This window comes from Bactrocera dorsalis, chromosome 2 (assembly GCF_023373825.1).
Source record: "Bactrocera dorsalis isolate Fly_Bdor chromosome 2, ASM2337382v1, whole genome shotgun sequence".
Taxonomy (NCBI): Eukaryota; Metazoa; Arthropoda; class Insecta; order Diptera; family Tephritidae; genus Bactrocera; species Bactrocera dorsalis.
Window position 1 is genome coordinate 82696614 of NC_064304.1, and position 20165 is coordinate 82716778.

Sequence of the window (20165 nt, forward strand, 5' to 3'; positions counted from 1 at the left end):
CTTGTCTGACTGTCTGGCAGTTAATGTGCGTATAGAATTGCAGGCATTACTGTGGAATCTAAAAGCATTTTACCAGATAAATCTTAGCTAAGTGTCGCGGATGAAGGGGGAGAAGAATGCGAGAAAGAAGAAATCGACGGAAGACATTTCCTTATCATTGACGAATATGTGGCTTCTATCTCTTAGACATATGCTTACGCGAGTGCATAAACATTTAAACAGCTTAAGTTTATTTACAGGAAGAATCCGATTTAATTGGCAGTATAACTGTAGGTTGTAGCGGTTAATGCTAGAAATAAAGAATTGTTTGCCAATTACTTAGATTATATTACATCTCAGATAGGACAACGCAACAGCAATTTTGATAGATGAAAATATTCATACTACGTTTGATAGCATCAAATCCAAAGATGAAATCAGTAAATAGATTTGGTGTTATTGGTCAAATTGGAGAAAGTGAAACTTGTAGGTTCTGGAGCAGCACGAAAAATGTATTTAACCAAAAACTATAATCTAATTATTTCCAAATTGGAAGACAATAATTTTGTAGAACATTTAACTTCATATTTCTCCTTATTATAGACGAAGTTATTATGAAATCTATGAAAAATGTAAGATCGATGGAGTGTCAAAATATTGTTCGGTAAATTATAATTAATAATAAATAATCCTCTTTCACTGCATCCATCGGCAGATACTGAGTACTTTCAAAGCTGGAGTGTTCCCATACACCCGGACTACCTCGTACAACTCATTGCTAAATCGACTGAGGTTTTCGTCGTTGGTCCACAAATCATCCGCAACACTTTTCTCTCGAACACTCCCAACGCCGAATCATCAAATGTTATCATTGTCCATGCCTCGCACTATACAGCAGGACGAGAATTATGATGGTTGGGGTTTTGTTCTTCGAGAGAGGACTTTACTTTCCAATTGCCTACTCAGTCCAAATTAGTATACCCATACTCTTCACTTCCTTATTCATTCTGGAAAGATCAGATTTAGCGATGCAATTATTGAGGCCAATTATAACAATATCATCGGCGAACGCCAGCAGCTGTGACACTTTTATAGAAGATGGTACCTTCTCTGTTTAGTTCTACATCTTGAATTATTTTCTCCATAAGTATTTTGAAAAAGTCACACGTAAGGGAGTCGCCTTGTCTGAAACCTCGCTTGGTATTGAACGACTCGGAAAGGACACTCCCGATCCTGACCGAGCTTTTGCCATTGTTTAACAAATTAATAACGATTTAGTATAAGATAATGTCACTTCCTGTTGAATTTTCCTGTGGCAACTTGTTGATGCGTTATCTGCCTATATAACTTATAGCCCGCAGTTAAATGCAAATATTTTCTCCCAAAGTTTCTCCACCTTCAGTATTATTGGAAGATCCATCTAAGCCTTTAAAGCTGAAACATATACAAAATATTTTTTGTATTTTTATATATTTTTTTTTTGCAAATTTTCCGAATTTCTTAACATTCAATAATTTGTCTTAATCCACCAGACAAATAAATTATGAAGTAAGTGAAATGTAAATTTTGCTTAAACCCACGAAATGAGTTCCCAAGTTCATCGAATATTCGCCGACGAGTGGATGAGCTAAAGCTCTCACTGTCAATACAGTAAAAAGTAGATGTTCAAACTTGCAAATTTTGGTTTTGTTTTCCCCTAACTCCAGCGCAAGTTAAGCGAATTTCCACTCCCGCTATTATACTGTTATTTGCCTTCTATTTCGTGCTTCATCAAATGCAAGCTGTTGCAAACTAAATTCGGCAATCAAGTCACGTTCGCCGGACGCGCCTATTTCGAGTTCATGCCATGGCTGCTGGTAATCTATTGGCTGCAAACAACGCTTGGTTAGTCTACCTTGAGTCTTTCAGCGGCTTAACACGCAAAGAAAGTATTGGTATTAAAGTGCTTAAGCCAGTAAAAAGGCGTTAGTTGAGGCAAAGTGAAGTGCCTCGAAAATTTTCGTCGAGAGAACACATAAGCTTCGAAGGAAAGGGCATGAAGGTTTGAAAAATTGTACGTGAGTTGTTGAAAATTGAATGTGTTGTATGAAGGGAATCTGAAATTTTATTTCAGCAAATAAAATTTAATATTAAAGAGGTTGATGCAGGTCTAATATACAGCTCCTTGCGATAGTTATTAGCAGAACTAGATCATGCCATCGATCTTAAACTCGTGTTACTTTCCGGTACCTTTTGTCTTCAAAAAAAAAAATGCTAACCCTTTTTTTAACTGTTATACCAAGCGTTATGACTGGAGCTGATTTGGATCACGATTTTAATACCAAAAATAGAGCTACAAAAAAGTTTAATGTCCACTGTATTTTTTTCGATCTCATTACTATACACGTCATTTCACTTACGCTAGAAACTGAGAGCTTTTAATGATACGAGAAAGAGAAAGAGAGATACCTACATACAAGTAAAAGAGTAATTATTATATCTTTACTTAAATAACCCTCAATCCCGATTCCTTCTGATATGTGTCATTAATCCAAAGTCCTCTGCGGTATCTCCAGGAGATGCTTCGATGGCTCCAAATTTTAGATATAACAGATCAATTGAAAAGTTCCCGGCTTCTAAAGGAGAATGTATAAAATTGACAACACTCGGATCATTGGTTTGTGAATTTTATCATTTTAAGTGAAGCAACTTTTGTTATTGTGAAAAAAAAGTAATTCCGCGTGTTGACAAATATTGCTTTTTGACGGAAAAATACAGTTGAAGCAATTGGTGACGGGTTCGGGATACTGCCCCAGGAAAATCAAGCATTAAGGATTGGTATGTTGAGTTTAGACGTGGTTAAATGAACACCGAAGACGGTGAACGCAATGGACACAAAAAAAAAAAGATTGTTACCGAGGAAAACATCAAAAAACTTTACAAACTATTTTGGATGGCCGTTAAGTGAAATTGTTCGATATACCAGACACCTTAAATATCACTAATATTTCTGGTGCTGCGCGAGCTCACCTTTGACCAAAAACAAGGACGAGTTGATGATTCGGAACAATATTTGGAGATGTTCAAGCGTAATAAAGCCGATTTTTTGCATCCAGATGTGGCAACGGAAGAAACATGGCTCCATCATTTCACTCCAATGTCCAATCGACAGTCATCCGAGTGGATTGCAATTGATGAACCCGCTTCTAAGCATTGAAAAATGAAACAGTAAGCTTTAAAGAAAAAGAAAAGGCTGTTTCACCAAACCAATGCACCCTGTCACGAGTGAGTGAAAAAGATGGCAAAAATCCATAAATTGGTTCCGCGTTCAGCGTATTCTCTAGATTACGTCCTCTGCAACTAATTCCTATTTTCAGATCTCAAAATATTGCACACTGCGAAGAAATTTTCGTCAGATGAAGAGGTGATCGCCGCAACTGAGGCCTATCTTGAAGCAAAGGACAATTTAAGGTCCCTCACATACCATCATCAATATACATATATATATTTGGTAAGATCGCCGACGTCTCTTTATAGGTATTACAATCAAAGACATTTTGATACAATTCTTTTTCCTTCGACAAAGTATAATTTTTGAGCATTCTTAATGGCTAGGTCGAAAATTTGAAAAAATAACGATTCTCAACATAATCATCTTTTACCTAGATACACTTGACCCGGCAATTCTCCAATTTCTTTAACTGCAAAATATTTATTCTCGAGGTCTACAAAATAGGTATCCGTGGCTCCGATAAGTTTCTCATTCGACAACTGACTTTTTCAAGCCTGAACGCGATGAATGGAACTAGTCTGCTGTGGAGATGGCGAAAATATGAACTGAAGGACAGTCTAAGAGTACACTTTTCTTTGCCAAATAGGGGATGTTTTTTTTTATGTAATTCGGTGCCTTCCTAATTTCAACTACTTTCCTTTATTCACGGTGGGTTCTTCTGTTATGTAAAATCCGAAAGGCCGTATTAAAATCTGAGCATCGCGCACAAGCCCTAGATGAATATTGCGTATGTAATATAATCTCAAAGCGACAATGAAAGTTGAACTAAAAATAAACTGACTACCAATTATGACTCTTTCCAATAGAAATATCCTTAATTTCAAAAACTTAAAGTCTTCCTAATTTTAACAACTCCAACTTATCGCACTCTTCCCTACCATACCACTATTACATGCGGAAGCGCACAGATATTACATATATAGTATTTCCCTTAACTGGGATTGGAGCGTAAAACGTAGATATTGCCATCACTTAAAATGTCCCACTTGCCTTGATTTTGATAAATTATAGCACTCAACACAAAGTTCCGGCATTACACAAAAATCTCACAAACACAAAGTCGAGTGTATAAGAATGCCATGTCTGCCTTCAGAATAAATTTTGTGCGAATTGTCGCAACCGCAGTCATCAGCTAACTGTCTGCGCTAAAGCCCAGGGCGCACAATCGATTTGTAAGCGCATACTTTTAGCCAAACGCTGTCAATCCGCTATGTTTGTTTACGTACGAGACCATTTGGAATTGGACGCTTGGCACAATTGTTCTTTCGCTTTGCTTTTGTTGCTAACTTCCTGCAAAACTTTCTGTCGCATTTGCATTTGTATTGCGAATTGAGGCTCCACACGCCCCAGTTTCACTTAACTTACTTCGAATTGCTGTCATGCATTGTTGTTGTAAAAAATGTTTTATTTTTATTATTAATTGCAGGAGTCACACAACGTCTCTCCATCATTACCAACGTATATTATTTTCTTTGGAAGAGCCATTCAATCTATTTACGGCGCTCATCATCCACGTCTGGCAAGCACCGTCATTTTTCACCTTGCTTCCTCCAGTGTTGTTGCAGCTTGTCGGCTTCACCTCAACCTCTACATTACTCACTTTCACTCCCTCTTTCTTTCTCTCCTCCTTCTCTTTCCCCCACTCTCACCGGTCATTTTAAACTGTACATTTTGTGCGGTCATGTAACTGTCTTCCACAGCTTTTTCCTTTCTTTTTAATGCGATATAAATTTCTCATCCGTTGTGGTTTTTTAATTGACATGACAACTTTAAGTCCTGACAAGCTTACGCACACACAGGCGTACCTTACATACACGGTCACAAACAGTCGTCACTGCTCACAGAGGCTTGTCAGTCAGCATGACTACCTAAGCTCCGGCCTGCACCGCACAGCCGAACCACAACGTTGTCCCGTGGGTTTGTTTCTACTTCTGCTTATAGCCCCATACTTCCCTCCCTGTCTCTCTCGAGGTCATCACCGAATGGCTTCCGTTAGTCTGCTTCGGCGTTTGTGGGAAAGCGTGTCAGTGCGGCCCTTAAGTATGCCACAGCACTCGTAAAATTAATGATCAACTGCAGACAAATTAAAAGTCGGTGAGACAGACAACACACCGTGCCTCGTACACGAGCATAAAGCGAAGCACATTTATGCGGTTGACTCGCATGTAGTTGTCGGTCTATCGGACAGCTAATCTAAATGGAAATATGCGAAGTGTGTAACATATTTGAGGGCAAAGTAAACTCATTAGAACTGTATAAAGCAAAAAATTAATTTACCCTCACAGGAAGGTGCTAAGGTTTAACGGTTATTTCATTAAAAAATTATTTGAGTCACAGCAGTTAAGGGAATGACAACTAAATATCTTTTTACTGATTTAAAAAACAGGGCTTTAATGCAAATTCTCGAGATGTTGTTACGAGATATTTTTGACCTCACTTTGGCCGAAGCAGAGAGAGAATAAAAACCGAAATTTCGAAATTAATTTAAAAATAGAAATATCTGCTTAAATTCAGAGTTAAGGCCAATTAAGTGTAGTAAAAGAGACTTCTGGTGAAAGTCTATACGGATGACCAAGATAAATTGATTTCTCTAAACCCTTGATAAGCTCACGATAGACCTATTTATAAAATTGAGTTGAGGTCCTCAATTGTGCATTGAAATAAGGAAATTTTCTATATTTATGCTATAGGTTAAGACTTTCAGAAAATGTGAATGTGTGTGATGTTAGCTTTAGTCGAGCCAAAATATTCTTCCTGAAGAGACTCTAGGAAGCGGATTTAGTCTTCTCTTCAATCTAAAGTTAGAGAAGAAAATGATCTGCTTTTGCTAAGTTAGTTACGAGTGGCTGATCTTCTTAGAACGCCGATGCTTTATAATATCAAAAATTCATTGGTATTGCTAAAAAAAAAACTATTGTATATATTGAGCTTTGAACCTTACCGAAATTTGTTGTGACGGCTGATAGAAAATTCAGCTAATTCGACGAAAATTTTAATAATATTTGTGTTGTGTACCGGAGGATATTCATTGTGTGAAATTTAATATTAAAACATTTTTAACATTTCTCTTCATTGGATAATAGTTGAATCCAGCAGTTGTGGTTGGTCTTGGTACTCGCTGAAATATAGCATTTCTTGTCCGAGAAATATTTAATTCCAACAAAAGTGAGGCTAAGTCTTGCTAACTGAATAAAGATGAAAACGAAACCAAGCTAACTAAAAATTCTACTTTCTCTTTAACCAGCATTACCAACATTTTTCTAAGTTAAGTAGTCCGTTTTTTTAATAACTTTGGATTTTCTTGAAAGTTTTGTAATTTCTATTTGACCACGAAGTTTTATGTCATATTTTAATTATTTTGCCATGCCGATCATATCACAAAAATCGCATTTCTTACTATTCGCTTAACAGCCGTATGAGTGGCTTATTGGTTTTATAAAGTAATTAGTTGCCAGCGCGTATGAGTAATATCTTGAATAATATGGCTGTGAAATGTGCTGAATTACATATATTAAAATGTCTTTCTTTTTTGGTTAATTTAGTACACTATATATACTTGTAGTGATTCTTCAATGCAATAAAACAGCAACGCTACTTTTTAGTTTAAGTAAGTTTAGATCACTGATTTTACCAAGAAGTACTGTCACGTTAAGTAGGGATATTTGAATTGTTATCGCTTTTACTTCAAATGTCAATATTAAGGTCCTATATGTTCTAACGGTAAGAACATTAAAAAAGACGTAAACTTCCCAACTATAATGAGAAAATTATTATTTTCAAACAAATTAGGCAGTAAGGTGGGCCTTTGTGATTTAGAAGAGAGCACAATATCTAATTTAATCTTATTATTATAAAAAAAATAAAACTCTGTAATACTAAAAAAAGTTTGTCACAGCGTATGAGTAACCGAATGTTAGCTATATGACTTCACAAGACTATATTGCATTTTCCCAGTTTTTATAAAACAAAATATTTTGAATATATAGAATCCAAAATATTATTTCAAAAAATAATAATCCGGTACGTAGTGAGGCACTTAGCCTATCAGAAATTGGTTTGCATGTCACAAACTTGGGAACATATTGCCACTTAAGGTTATTTGTTATTTAAAATAGAAAATACGGCAAGCAAATGTCAAAAACTGACTCATGACTTATTATAAAAGAAGTGTTATCACTTTCAAATAACTTTTCTTACAATTTCTTCTCGTTACAGCAATAAATGAAGCGTCGCAAACAAAGAAAGTGCACAAAAGCAGGAAAACAAAAGTCCGCAACAACAAACAGAACAATAACCAGTTACGTGTGGAAAAGCGCCAAAAAATCATAAAATTCTTCGCCTAAGATAGACAGCAACCTTCGAATTTGTTGGGTAAACTTTGTAGTATTCCGAAAAATATTACTGGCAAAGCGAAAGGACGTGTGAGTAGCACGAAGCAGACGAAGCGAGCGGAGGACGTGCAAGCAACTTTGCATAAATCGCAACTAAATCCTTTCAACAACCGACAAGCACTCACACACAGATAACTCACACGCAAACACATAACTTTAGTTGAGCGAAGAACGTTTTAAGGGCAATAACAACAAACAGCAAGCAAATGCAAATTGAAACGCCGTAAACAGCAACAATCAAAACGAAAAGCAATAATAATCTTAAACAAACATAAATATTTGAGGTAACTACAAGCAAAGAGCAACACCAACAATAACAACAATAATAAATAGCACGCACCTACATACATATAACCACAAGTGAGTACAACAACAAAAGTGAAGTTTCACAACACCAAGTAATCAAATCAATCAGCAAAGCCAACAAGCATGCCTGAGAGAGCGGCGGAGATATTTTGATTTCGCACACAAATATCACAAATCTCACAAATCAGAAATCAGATTTCATATTTATACTTCAGCTACTGCAGAAAACACAAACAAACAAACTGGTGGAGTCGAAGGCGAACGTTGGGTGCTTGTTTGGTTTCAATTATTATTAAATTATTTATTTATATGCGTCAAAGCAGCAAAATCAAAAGCCACCACAAAAACAAAAGCAAAAAACAACAAAAACACAGAGAACGTACTCAAAGCAGTCAAGGGGTGCTCAGCAATTGGTTACATCGTATTCGCCGCTATAGCCGCCCGGCCAACCATACATATGCCGAGTATAATGTGGAGTACAATATCGCCGACAAATTCTAAGAAATTACTTATTGGCAGCACCCGAAGCGTCGACTATGTCGGAAACAATAACAATCAGCAGCAGCAGCAATTACAGCAACATCATCACCAATATCATCGGCAGCAACGGCAGCAACCGCAAATACATAACGCAACGAAGGCAGCAGCAACAGCAACAACAACAACAACAACAAATCAAACTGACATTGCAACGGCCACTGTCAGAGCAGCAGCAGCAGCAACAAAAGGAAGAGAAACCACAGCAACGCCCACAATCACAGCCACAGCCACAGCAACAAGCACAGCAGCGAACACACCGAATCGTGCAGCAGCAGCAACAACAACACCAACAACCGCCAGCAATAAAACGCAATCGACGAAAATCTCAATCGCAATGGAAATTCACATACAAAATAAGTGCATCTCAGCATAGCGCATCACTCTGGAGGGTGGCGCGGAGCCCCCATGGCTGCAGGGCCCCCTTAAAGCGGCATTTTTGGGGGCCTCTGGCGTCGGCAAAACCAGCATATTACAGGTAAGTGCAAAACGCAGTAATTTGTTGTAAATAAAGCATGTTGTATATTGTACTGTACCAAAAGTTTTTTTTTGGGTGCTCTTAAATACACAGGCATGTCTCTTCTTTTAAGACGTGTTTGATCGAAGGAATGCACCAAAGCATTAGCCAAAGTGTTTGGGTGATCTCGGAGTTTAGATATATATTTAATTCTGCTATCTTCTACTTCTTTTTTTACCAAAGGTATACCAAGGTCTTTATGGATATTTTCATTTCATGGTGAACACGTGATTGATCTAAGCATTTTTGACTGGAACCTTTGTATTACATCAATATTAGTTGCACAGGTCGTACCCCACAGTTGAATGCCACACATCCAAATCGGTTTTATGACCGCATTCTATAAAAGCACTTTGTTGTCTAGGCTAAGTTTTGGTTTTTATTTAATAGCCAATTTAAATTTGCTGCTCTTGTCTTCATGCAAGTTATTTTACTAGATATATATTTTCTCTACGTAAGTCTTCTATCTAGGTGAATACCAGGTATGTTACTTCTTTCGTTTGGGGTACTAAAATATTGTTAATTTTTACTGCCGGACACATTTTTGGTCTAAGCGAAAATGTAATATACATACACTTTTGTTCATTTACATTTATACGCCAGTTGGTTAGCCATTCTTCGACAGACCTTAAGTGGTCGGCTAATATTCTTGATGCTAAAATGTGGCATTTGTTACGGCTCACTATAGCTGTATCGTCCGCAAAAGTTGAAGTTAATACATTATTATCAGTTGGAACATCTGCTGTATATATGATGTATAGAGTTGGGCCTAAAACGCTGCCCTGTGGTACACCAGGCCTGCCTGTCTTTCATCCGATATAAAATCTTCTACTTTCACCATAAATTGTCTATTGTTTAAATAAGACTCCAATGTTTTATACAATTCTAAAGGTAAATATTTTTTAATCTTATATCAAAGACCTTCGTGCCGCACCTTATTAAACGCCTGAGCTACATCTAGAAATATTGCTGAACAGTACTCCCTGTGCTCAAATGCTTTCCTTATTTCGTTAGTAATTTTATTTACTTGCACTATTGGGCCATGTTTCGCCCAAAACCAAATTGATGCATTCGTATTGTATTATTTTCGTGGAGGAAAGGAGACATCTTTGATAGTAGTACTTTTTCAAATACTTTAAAAAGACAGGAAAGAAGACTGATTGGTTTGTATGAAGACGGCTGTGTTACGTCTTTTCCAGGTTTATCTATCAAGATAATCTGCGACTTTTTCCATGAAATTGGACAGTATCCGAAACTAAGAATTGCATTGAAGAGCAAAGAGAGCACCTCTACAGCAATAATTGGTAACTCAATTATCATTTTTGGGGAAATATTATCATGTCCCGGCGACTTTTTTGGATAAGTTCTTTGATGATTCCAATAATTTCAGGTGAAGTCTTAAAAGACTCGGGCGACTCTTTAGCTATGTTGGGTAAGATTGACAGCTTAAAGTTGTTCTTTGGCAAATTGGGTTGATATACCTTTTCTAGGTGATTTGCAAAACAATTTGCCTTTTCCTCGTCACTTCGAGCCCAATTTCCACCCAAGTTTCGTATAGGCATGTTGGAGTCAGTTGGTGGCTTTATGGACTTTTGGGCTTTACAAAGGGAGTTTTGCTTGTTGGAATTTGGACACAGCTTCTTTATATACATTTTGGTGTTGAAATGTAAGTGGAAGGAGAGCCATTCACGTCTTGCACGCCTTTTTCATTTACAAGCTTTTCTATTTCACTATTTGTGTATTTTCTGGGACCAAGCCGCTTATACTATATAGTTTGTTTGGTGTTGCTAAGAAGCTGCTGGTTATTATATCATTGACTTCTCTTATGCTTTCGTCAATAAGATTGTACTCAATATTAATGAGGCTACTCACGTTTTTTTTATATTTTAGCCAATTGGTTTTATAAGAAGTTAAACTCACTTTTGGACTATCGAATATGGGTTGTTCGAGGTGGGCAGTACATGGCCGTCAGGTTTAAGTCCTTGCAGCGATTTTTTTATACTTATTGTTGTAGCTTGTAATTGCGCTGTGGCGTAAGATTCTAATGTGTGGTGATTTAACCGTTTTCTAACCAACACAGCTGTTCCTACATGTGCCTTTCCATCTGGGTGGTTTGTAACATAGAGCTTAAATCCCGGTATAAAGAAATTGTTTTTGTTCGTAAAATGAGTTTCTGACAATAGCATTACATCAATATTATTTTCATCCAGAAATCTAATAAGTTCCAGTAATACACTCATTTTTTACTTAAATAGTTTGCAACATACATATTTTTCATTGAAGCCATAAATTGTGTCATACAGCGGGTAAAGTTGAAAATCATAGTTTCAACGCTTCCATTTAGTTGCTTTTGGGGCAACTGCATTTGTGCAGTATTGCCTTTCACCACATTTGCATAGCTCCCTTGTGTAGCATTGTCTTTAGGATTAACTGGTTTTGAAATATGGTCCAAAAGTTAATCATACGCCGTGGCATCTAAAAACCCCTGTACAACTTACACGTTTCTAAAAGCCTTACACGTTTCTAAAAGTTTTCAATACGCCAATCTTAAGTCAAGCCACATTTATAAAGGTAGGTACAATTGCATAGAAATATTTTTTTCTTATGATATTTATCTATGCCACGAATATTACTCATACGCACTGTACATCCACATGACAGAAAATATATGAGGCTAATTTTAATCAGTGAGATGCTTATGCTCAAACAACTTTTTAGCTCGACGCTTGGCACAACATGCAAAATTCAAATATTTAAGCTGACAGGACGCGCGAGAGACACAGGCAAACACAAACAGTAACGACTACAACAAAATCAAAAGTTAATTAGAATTATCTAACTTTTTTCAAAATCAACACTGGAATGTAGGAACATTTGAAAGAAATAGAAAAGTTAAAAAGTGCAAAATACGTGGCAACCTCGTAAAAAACTGTTTTCTTGCTCTGAGTTATTGAATTGACTGAGAAAACGGCTATGAAAATTGCCACGTCAACGTGTACAGCGAAACTTTCAGTACAGCAGTTTAGACGCCTGCAAGTGCCCGACGTGAATATGAACTTTTGCAATAAACAGCACGTAAACGGAACTTGAGTTTCTGTTGAAAAAAGTACGACAATAGAAAACGAATTTGCGAGTAAGAAAGCAAAGAAATAACCATAAATTAAACGTGTTTTGGCAAATAAAGAAAAAATCATGACAAAACAAGAAAACCAATTTAAGCCCGAATACAAAAAAATGCTGCTCTTGACAGGAAAAATAAGGCAGAAATTGAAAATAAACTGATTATGAATAAGCGGAAAAGACTTGGCAAGTGTGAGAATGAAAGAAATAAGACAGTGAAAAACAGAAAAAGCATGCTGTTATTTGATGGCGGAAACGGAAGTACAATAACTACGTACGCCTATTTTGAAAGTGTGTCAAATCTCTCTCTCATAACTGAGCTTTAAATGCTCATAGAAGGAATCTTTGGTCACATCGTCGTTCATCCACCGAACCGTAAATGACAGTACTCGGCGACGGAGTCTCTCTCCCACCACGAATCCCACACCTAATTTGTCACTGTAGTAAATGCCACAAGGACCTACTCGTCTCACTCCTTGTCCCGTCCATCGCATTTCTTGGACGGCGGTGATGTCAGCCTTTATTCTCGTGAGGACATCAACCAGCTGGGCAGCGGCACCTTCCCAAGTAATGGACCGGACATTTCAGATGCATGCCCTCAATTCGTAATCCTTATTTCGTTTTCCATAGTCGTCGTCAAAACGGGGTCTCTCATCCGAGGCTGTTTTAATTGTTAATTGAGGGCGTTACTGAAATTAACGTAACGAACCCTGGACACGGCGAGCATACCTCAAGGGTAGCTTGGAAAGTCTTTTGGTAGCTGTGTTGCCACTAGTTCAAAAATCTGAATTAAGAAAATTAGTTTTCTTTTTGCATGAGTTTGAACCTAAAATCTTTAAAAGAACTAGCAGTCGCAAATATTTTTGAAAGGTGCTGCCAGATGTTTGAGTTTTTTTTTTAATAAATTTATAAAATAAACAAACTATCTCAGTATATAAAACGTACTAAAGAAGTTTCCGAAGACTTAGAGTTAAAAGTTTGATTTTTTCGGAAATATATTGCAAAAGTGTTGCCAAATGTTTGAATAGTTTTTCAATACAGTTTTCGCGAGCCAATCAAAATATGCCTGAATTTATATAAATAAATTATAGTAAACTACCTACCACATTTTTTGTATACACACTATAGAATTATTAGTAGAATTTTCCTTTTTCCTAAAACAAACAACAAGTTAAATCAATATAGTTATGTGCCTGAAAAAATCCAAAAACTTTGACGAAGCAGCTGAGAAATGTGAGTCAACTAAAAAAGTTTCATTTTAATGCAGTAATCAAATAGTTTTACTCCTTTTTCAGTTCGTTGTGCGTGCGAGTTTTATGGCACACATACATATATTCCCAAGCGACCAACTGAATAGTGCAGCAAATAAAATCGAGTTTCTAAAAAAAACAATTTTAACTACTTTTGCAAATAAACTTAGTTCAGAAGTGTTGTTCGAAACGGTTGTTGGATTACCTTTTCGCTTCTCCGACTTATCAGCTGCCTACTTTACACCTACTGAAGTGACAAACTTTAACAACAACAACAACAGCAGCAACGTATGACAATTTGCTGTCTTTCACTTTTTGTTGCACAAGAATTTCCCGTTGTCAAATAACGGTAACAGGCATCGATATTTGCAATTGCATCGAAGTAGATTGCACCAAAGAGAACTCGAATTGCACAAAAGTTTTCAATTGAAATTGCTGATTTTAAAAATTTGAAAGCAATTGACTCGATGTTATAATATTTGGAGGGTGCTGCAAAAAAATATAATGATTTCTGTTAATTAGAGTGATTTTATTATAACTATATCGGATATATAACAAAACGACTGCCGCCGAACTCAACACATCCCTACTTTGTTTTATAGTATTAATAATTTCAGTTAAATCCAAAAAATCTAGTTCGTATAGTACAATCTGTAAAGTCCAATTTGTACTATATAATCTAGTTCAGTTTGACACCCTTATCTACTGCTCGTGTTTCCATACCTATCTTGTCTCTCATGTCTTTCAAACCATTATTTTATAAAAAAAAAATATTTCGTGCATCTCGCAACAGCGGTGGTGCTAACCTTTTACTTGATGTTGAAAATTGTGGCACAGTAACATCATGCTATCAAAACAGAAAGTATATATAGTACATTATACCAATCAATTAAATTTATATCAGTTGTTTGTTCGTTTCGTCAATATCATAGTTCTGTCACATCTTTCCAAACTCGTGTTATTTAAACATTTAGAAAACGTAAGCTAGTTTACAACCAGTAGCTGATGTTTCAAATAGAATTAAGTAGTTAGTTGAAAAATTATTGGTTCACTACTAGAACTTATCAACTGATATTTAACCTGGCTGGCGAAAATTCGGACTACTGTCAATTATAAAACAAGTTATTATTTTTGTTTTATTTTATAATTGCACATATTTGATATAATACCTTTTATATTTCGGGATGAGAGAACAAAAACATATATTAATCATCGAAAATCGCTCTATTGTTTTTCAAAATATTCTCCTTTAAGATTTACAAACACACTTTTGCATGTGTTTGAACCAATTTTCGAAGTATGTATTTTTGTCACTCAGATTAAGATATTACCAAGACATGCGTTCTGAACGTATCAACTGTCTCTACAGGGGTCGAAAAACCTCTTGGTTTATATTTACATACCAGAATAAAAAAGTCCCTCAGTGCCAAGTCAGGACTATTAGGTGAATGACCCACCAAACCAATGTTTTGAATGCTGAAAAATACAGTTGTTTCAGCCGATGTGTGATAGATCGCATTGTCGTGGTGGCAAGTGGTGCGTTTTCGGCGGTTTCTTCTCATGATTTCTTGAAACACAACTGGCAATAAAATAGTTTTGTGGCACTCAGAATTTAATGTTATGCGTTGCTCTAGTGGTAGGGTTGTGACATGTCCAATTTTTCCAAAAATTTAATTAAATGCAAATTAAAAAGATGACCGAAAAAAAGTTTTATACGATATCATAATTTTGGAGAAAATTTAACTAGCTTTTGTATTGGTAGGAAACTGGTACAAACAACTCTGCCTTTATATATAACGGGTGATTTTTTGAGGTTAGGATTTTCATGCATTAGTATTTGACAAATCACGTGGGATTTCAGACATGGTGTCAAAGAGAAAGATGCTCAGTATGCTTTGACATTTCATCATGAATAGACTTACTAACGAGCAACGCTTGCAAATCATTGAATTTTATTACCAAAATCAGTGTTCGGTTCGAAATGTGTTTCGCGCTTTAATTTTGTTCAGCGATGAGGCTCATTTCTGGTTGAATGGCTACGTAAATAAGCAAAATTGCCGCATTTGGGGTGAAGAGCAACCAGAAGCCGTTCAAGAACTGCCCATGCATCCCGAAAAATGCACTGTTTGGTGTGGTTTGTACGCTGGTGGAATCATTGGACCGTATTTTTTCAAAGATGCTGTTGGACGCAACGTTACGGTGAATGGCGATCGCTATCGTTCGATGCTAACAAACTTTTTGTTGCCAAAAATGGAAGAACTGAACTTGGTTGACATGTGGTTTCAACAAGATGGCGCTACATGCCACACAGCTCGCGATTCTATGGCCATTTTGAGGGAAAACTTCGGACAACAATTCATCTCAAGAAATGGACCCGTAAGTTGGCCACCAAGATCATGCGATTTAACGCCTTTAGACTATTTTTTGTGGGGCTACGTCAAGTCTAAAGTCTACAGAAATAAGCCAGCAACTATTCCAGCTTTGGAAGACAACATTTCCGAAGAAATTCGGGCTATTCCGGCCGAAATGCTCGAAAAAGTTGCCCAAAATTGGACTTTCCGAATGGACCACCTAAGACGCAGCCGCGGTCAACATTTAAATGAAATTATCTTCAAAAAGTAAATGTCATGAACCAATCTAACGTTTCAAATAAAGAACCGATGAGATTTTGCAAATTTTATGCGTTTTTTTTTTAAAAAAGTTATCAAGCTCTTAAAAAATCACCCTTTATATCTTTTTCTTGCTTTCTGACATGAACTAGTGGGAACAGCGCTCAACCACAACGAGTAAAGAAGTGACGAATCGAAGGGGGCAACTATGTTAAGTAGTTTGCGACTAGTTAATTTCACTGCAGACTATTGGTATTGTGCTAGAATTTCTTAACTAACGATGCAATTACTTACTCAAATTGCCAATGAAGCGAGCTGTGATGCAGGGTGATCAATCATTTACACACATGTATTCCTATGAACTCGCAAAAACTCATGAATTATGCTGGTTGTAAGGCATTTATTACTGATTTGGTCAAAAGAGTTACGCGTATACTCTCGATGACTTACTTTCCAGAGTGTGTATACGCACCAATTTGCATATTATACTACCGTTAATGGCATCATCTGCCTTTTGCTGCTGCAACACAATAAAAACAATTGTTATTTCCAATTCGCTTTCACTTAATTTATGTAAAATTTTAACTACGATCTTCGCCAGTGTTGTTGTCTATTCGATTATGCATTGTTTTTGTTTTTGCTACCCGTTCGCTGTTGCCTTTACCATTAATTTTGTATTGTGTACTTTATATTTTGCATCTTAAATCACATAAATCTACGACGAGCCGCAGCGAGCGAGGGGAGGTTCGAAATATTGCGCTGTTATATATACAAACATACATAAGCATACCACTGTATATAGATATGAATATCCATGTGTGTGTGCCTGCGCATGCACCCTTGCATTACTCCCTAGAGCACGTGTCGCCGCTTATCCCCGCTTTTAATCAGCATTGATGTTCGTGGAAAATAAGAGGCCGAAGACACTTTTTTCGCTTTTAATCAACATATGTACGCAGTGGAGTTTATTAAGAGAGTTTGTGTGGCAATTAATTCGCATTAATATTCGGTGGCATGTGTTGCTTTAAAGCTTTACAATGTCATGTGGCAGATGGCTATAATTGAGGCATGAATTCAAAATGATAAATTATATTTTTATTGCGAGGTGGTTTTTTGAAATATTGCGCATAGCAAAAAGAAAAATTGCCAAACCGGAAGTAGTAAGAACTGACTTATATAGCTGCTTCTGTATTAGTTTTGGAAATAACTAAGATGATAGCTGATCTTCCTCACAATGTCTTTAATGGGATACGGGTTTCAAAAAATCGATTTTTTTTATTGTCTTACTAAATGCTACAACACCTCTAGAATATTGTCCTAAGGTTCGTTCAGATATACAGGCTTGAGAACTTGTGCGCTCGAGACAAACAGGCTAAGTGCGCCATCTATAAATGTATTTTTCTCGAAACTGTTTTTGAAGTCGATTGGCAAGATTTCTCGAGAACTGCTCAACCGATTTTCATGAAATTTTACGCAGGTCTTTGCGATACAATTCCTAAAGATTTGGACAAAGCATATTTTTTTCGACTACATACAATTATTTGAAAAAAATGTTGCGAAATTTTCATTTTTTTGTAAAGCTATCTGCCAAAAATACCATTTTCAGTTTCTAATAAAATATTCCATTTTTTATATAAGAAAAAAAGTTTTGAAAAAGGCTCGAGGAAACCCATGTAACGCTTTAAAATTGAAAAAAATTTAAAATTGAAGATTCTTTTCATATCTGATAAGCAGCTTTCGCAAAGAAAACTTTCAGACCTTATGCCTTCGGCTGCTTTCGCAAAGCTCAGTTCTCGCTAAACTTCGTATATTTTATATCAACATAAAGTTCATGTAAACAACCCATAATGCCACATAAATTAAATTTGTGTCGAGATATTCAGAGCTATACCGGTTTTATCCCTCTTCAAATGGCATAATTCGAAGCTTTTTTAGTTGTGGGGTTTCCAGCCCATTGAATATCGGAAACATAGGCAAAAGTCAAACTATTTGTTAGTCAGTACAATCACTGCATAACTCAAGTATTTGTCCGATAGCAACTTTTCATCTTTCTCTATTCATAGATCGAACCATTTTGAAATCAAGAAATCGAAAATAATTTTGATCGTTATCCTAGATCTTGTGCTCTTTGTCTTATTCTTCTTCTTTCATTCCAGTTGTGCCAAAATTTGGTCTACGGTAGATTTTCCAAAACTAAAGCCACACTGCTAAGGACTTATAATGTTTATTAACAATGGGCTTAAGTCTTTCACACAATAATGTCAAAAGAACTTACATATATCCAATATTGAGAAAATTGTATCCCCTTTTTGGTCGCTATAGATTTTTAGTACGGGTTCTTCTCCATCCATCGCAGCACTGCTTCCGCCCTTCAGCAGGTTCAAGAAGTGATCCCTCCACTAAAACTCTGTGTGTCTATTATCAGGTTTCCATTCCATTCCAGCTGGTCTCACACGTATAACCATTTTTTCTGCCTTAACTTCTGCTAGCCAGCATCTCAAACTCTTTACACTCACGTGTTTCTGCTCCTCTCTTCCTTTAATTGAAAAGACGTTTCTCTTCGCCTCTTTTCCCCCTCTTCCTGTACTATAATTTGGTATCGGGGATTACAGTAACAAGGAGCTAAAATTTTGTAAAAAGTAGGCGTGTCCTTTTAATAGATCTAATGTAAATACAACACTTTGACAACCAAAGCTAAAATAGCCAAAAAGTCTTACCGACAGTGTGAAAATAAATGAAATCAGATGATAACCCCGCTCACACCCCATATAGCGGTACTGTTAAAAGATACTAAAAGCGCAATAAAACGATAACTGAATACGCCAGAAATATTGAATTTTACCCGCGACATGGTATGACAGGGCTTTTTAACATATTTGGATAAAACTTTGCACGAATGATGTATTTGAGGTGTGCCGCGTTATGACTAAAAATTGCATAAATCGAGCCAAAACTGTTCAAGCCCCTAGGTACTGAATATGTGGACCCATTGTTTTGTTGACTTTTTTTATATCTTGATTTGTTCTTGCAAGTGTTAAGAGTATAAAGTATTCGGTTACACCCGAACTTAGTTATCTTTACTTGTTTCTATAAGCATTTGAAAAAAACTATAAATTCCTCATCTTGCATTCACATTGCTTGCAGGTAGAAAAGAAATAAGGTTGTTTGACGCATAGTGGCCGTGGTAGAAAACTCTACCAGTCATTAACAACTTTATGCTTTGCCTGTGCCCCAGAACAATGGGCCCATTCAACAAGTCAATTCATTACAATCACGCTATTTGACTGTGCATTGAAAAGTTTCACGCAACAACAGTTGGATCAAACTGGCTTGTCACTGTATGCTCAATGCCACTAAAGGGTAAAAATTTTACGAGTACAGCATGCAAATAAAATGCGAAAATATGCACATGCTCCAGGATTACTTCATTATATGCTCTGCGTGGTCCATACCTACGACTACTAGCATAGATACATATAATTGACCAGTAGCTTATGGAATTACCCTAATGGAAAGACCACTTGCTGAAATGACCTCAATTTCCGTGTATTTGCTACCAAATGAGGTTTTTGAGAGAAAATAATTTTCGGCTATTCTCTTGGAGTTTTATGACTATTATTTGACAACACCTGATAGATCCGTATACGATCATCTGTGTGATAAATTGTCATGTATATTATTCAAAGGTATCTAAAGCTTCATGACGGGCCCAAAAAATATACTTCTCTACATATGTCATAAATATTATTCTTCAATTCATATATTCTTCGTCAATTTGTCCAAACTGATCCGCCGCTGGACATTAAAATAGCTGAACCATTCGAAAAATATTTCTCAGCCAAAAGGTCTTCATACCGTTTAGCAGCATACACTGGTCCATCTTTCACAGATAGTTTTCATCTCATAGCTTTAAACCCGACTCAGATCGTCAGACTTCGTCAATAGATGACTCTATTGCCAGATTATATACCAATTTAGAAGAGTACCTGCTTAAAACGAGTACCTACCTCTCAGCAAATTTCAAAATTAAAGTATAATTCATTATCATGAAATTCATGATCGCAACCCCAAATTTTTATGCTACTAAAATATATATTCTACAATTAAAATTCCAACAGGGTTGAGGTATTTTAATTGTCATATTAAATTTATAAGAACAGCACTTAAAACTCTAAGATGAGATCG

At 36.4% G+C, this 20165-nt stretch overlaps 1 protein-coding gene across 1 annotated transcript in view; it reads left to right on the forward strand.

Moving 5' to 3' along the window:
- LOC105226602 (ras-like protein family member 10B) overlaps nucleotides 1-20165 on the forward strand; it is a 161490-nt gene that overhangs the window by 88137 nt on the left and 53188 nt on the right. Inside the window, 1 exon segment of the mRNA XM_049450531.1 lies at nucleotides 7466-8962. Within this exon segment, the coding sequence (XP_049306488.1) occupies nucleotides 8405-8962 (558 nt within the window). The 5' untranslated portion in view covers nucleotides 7466-8404.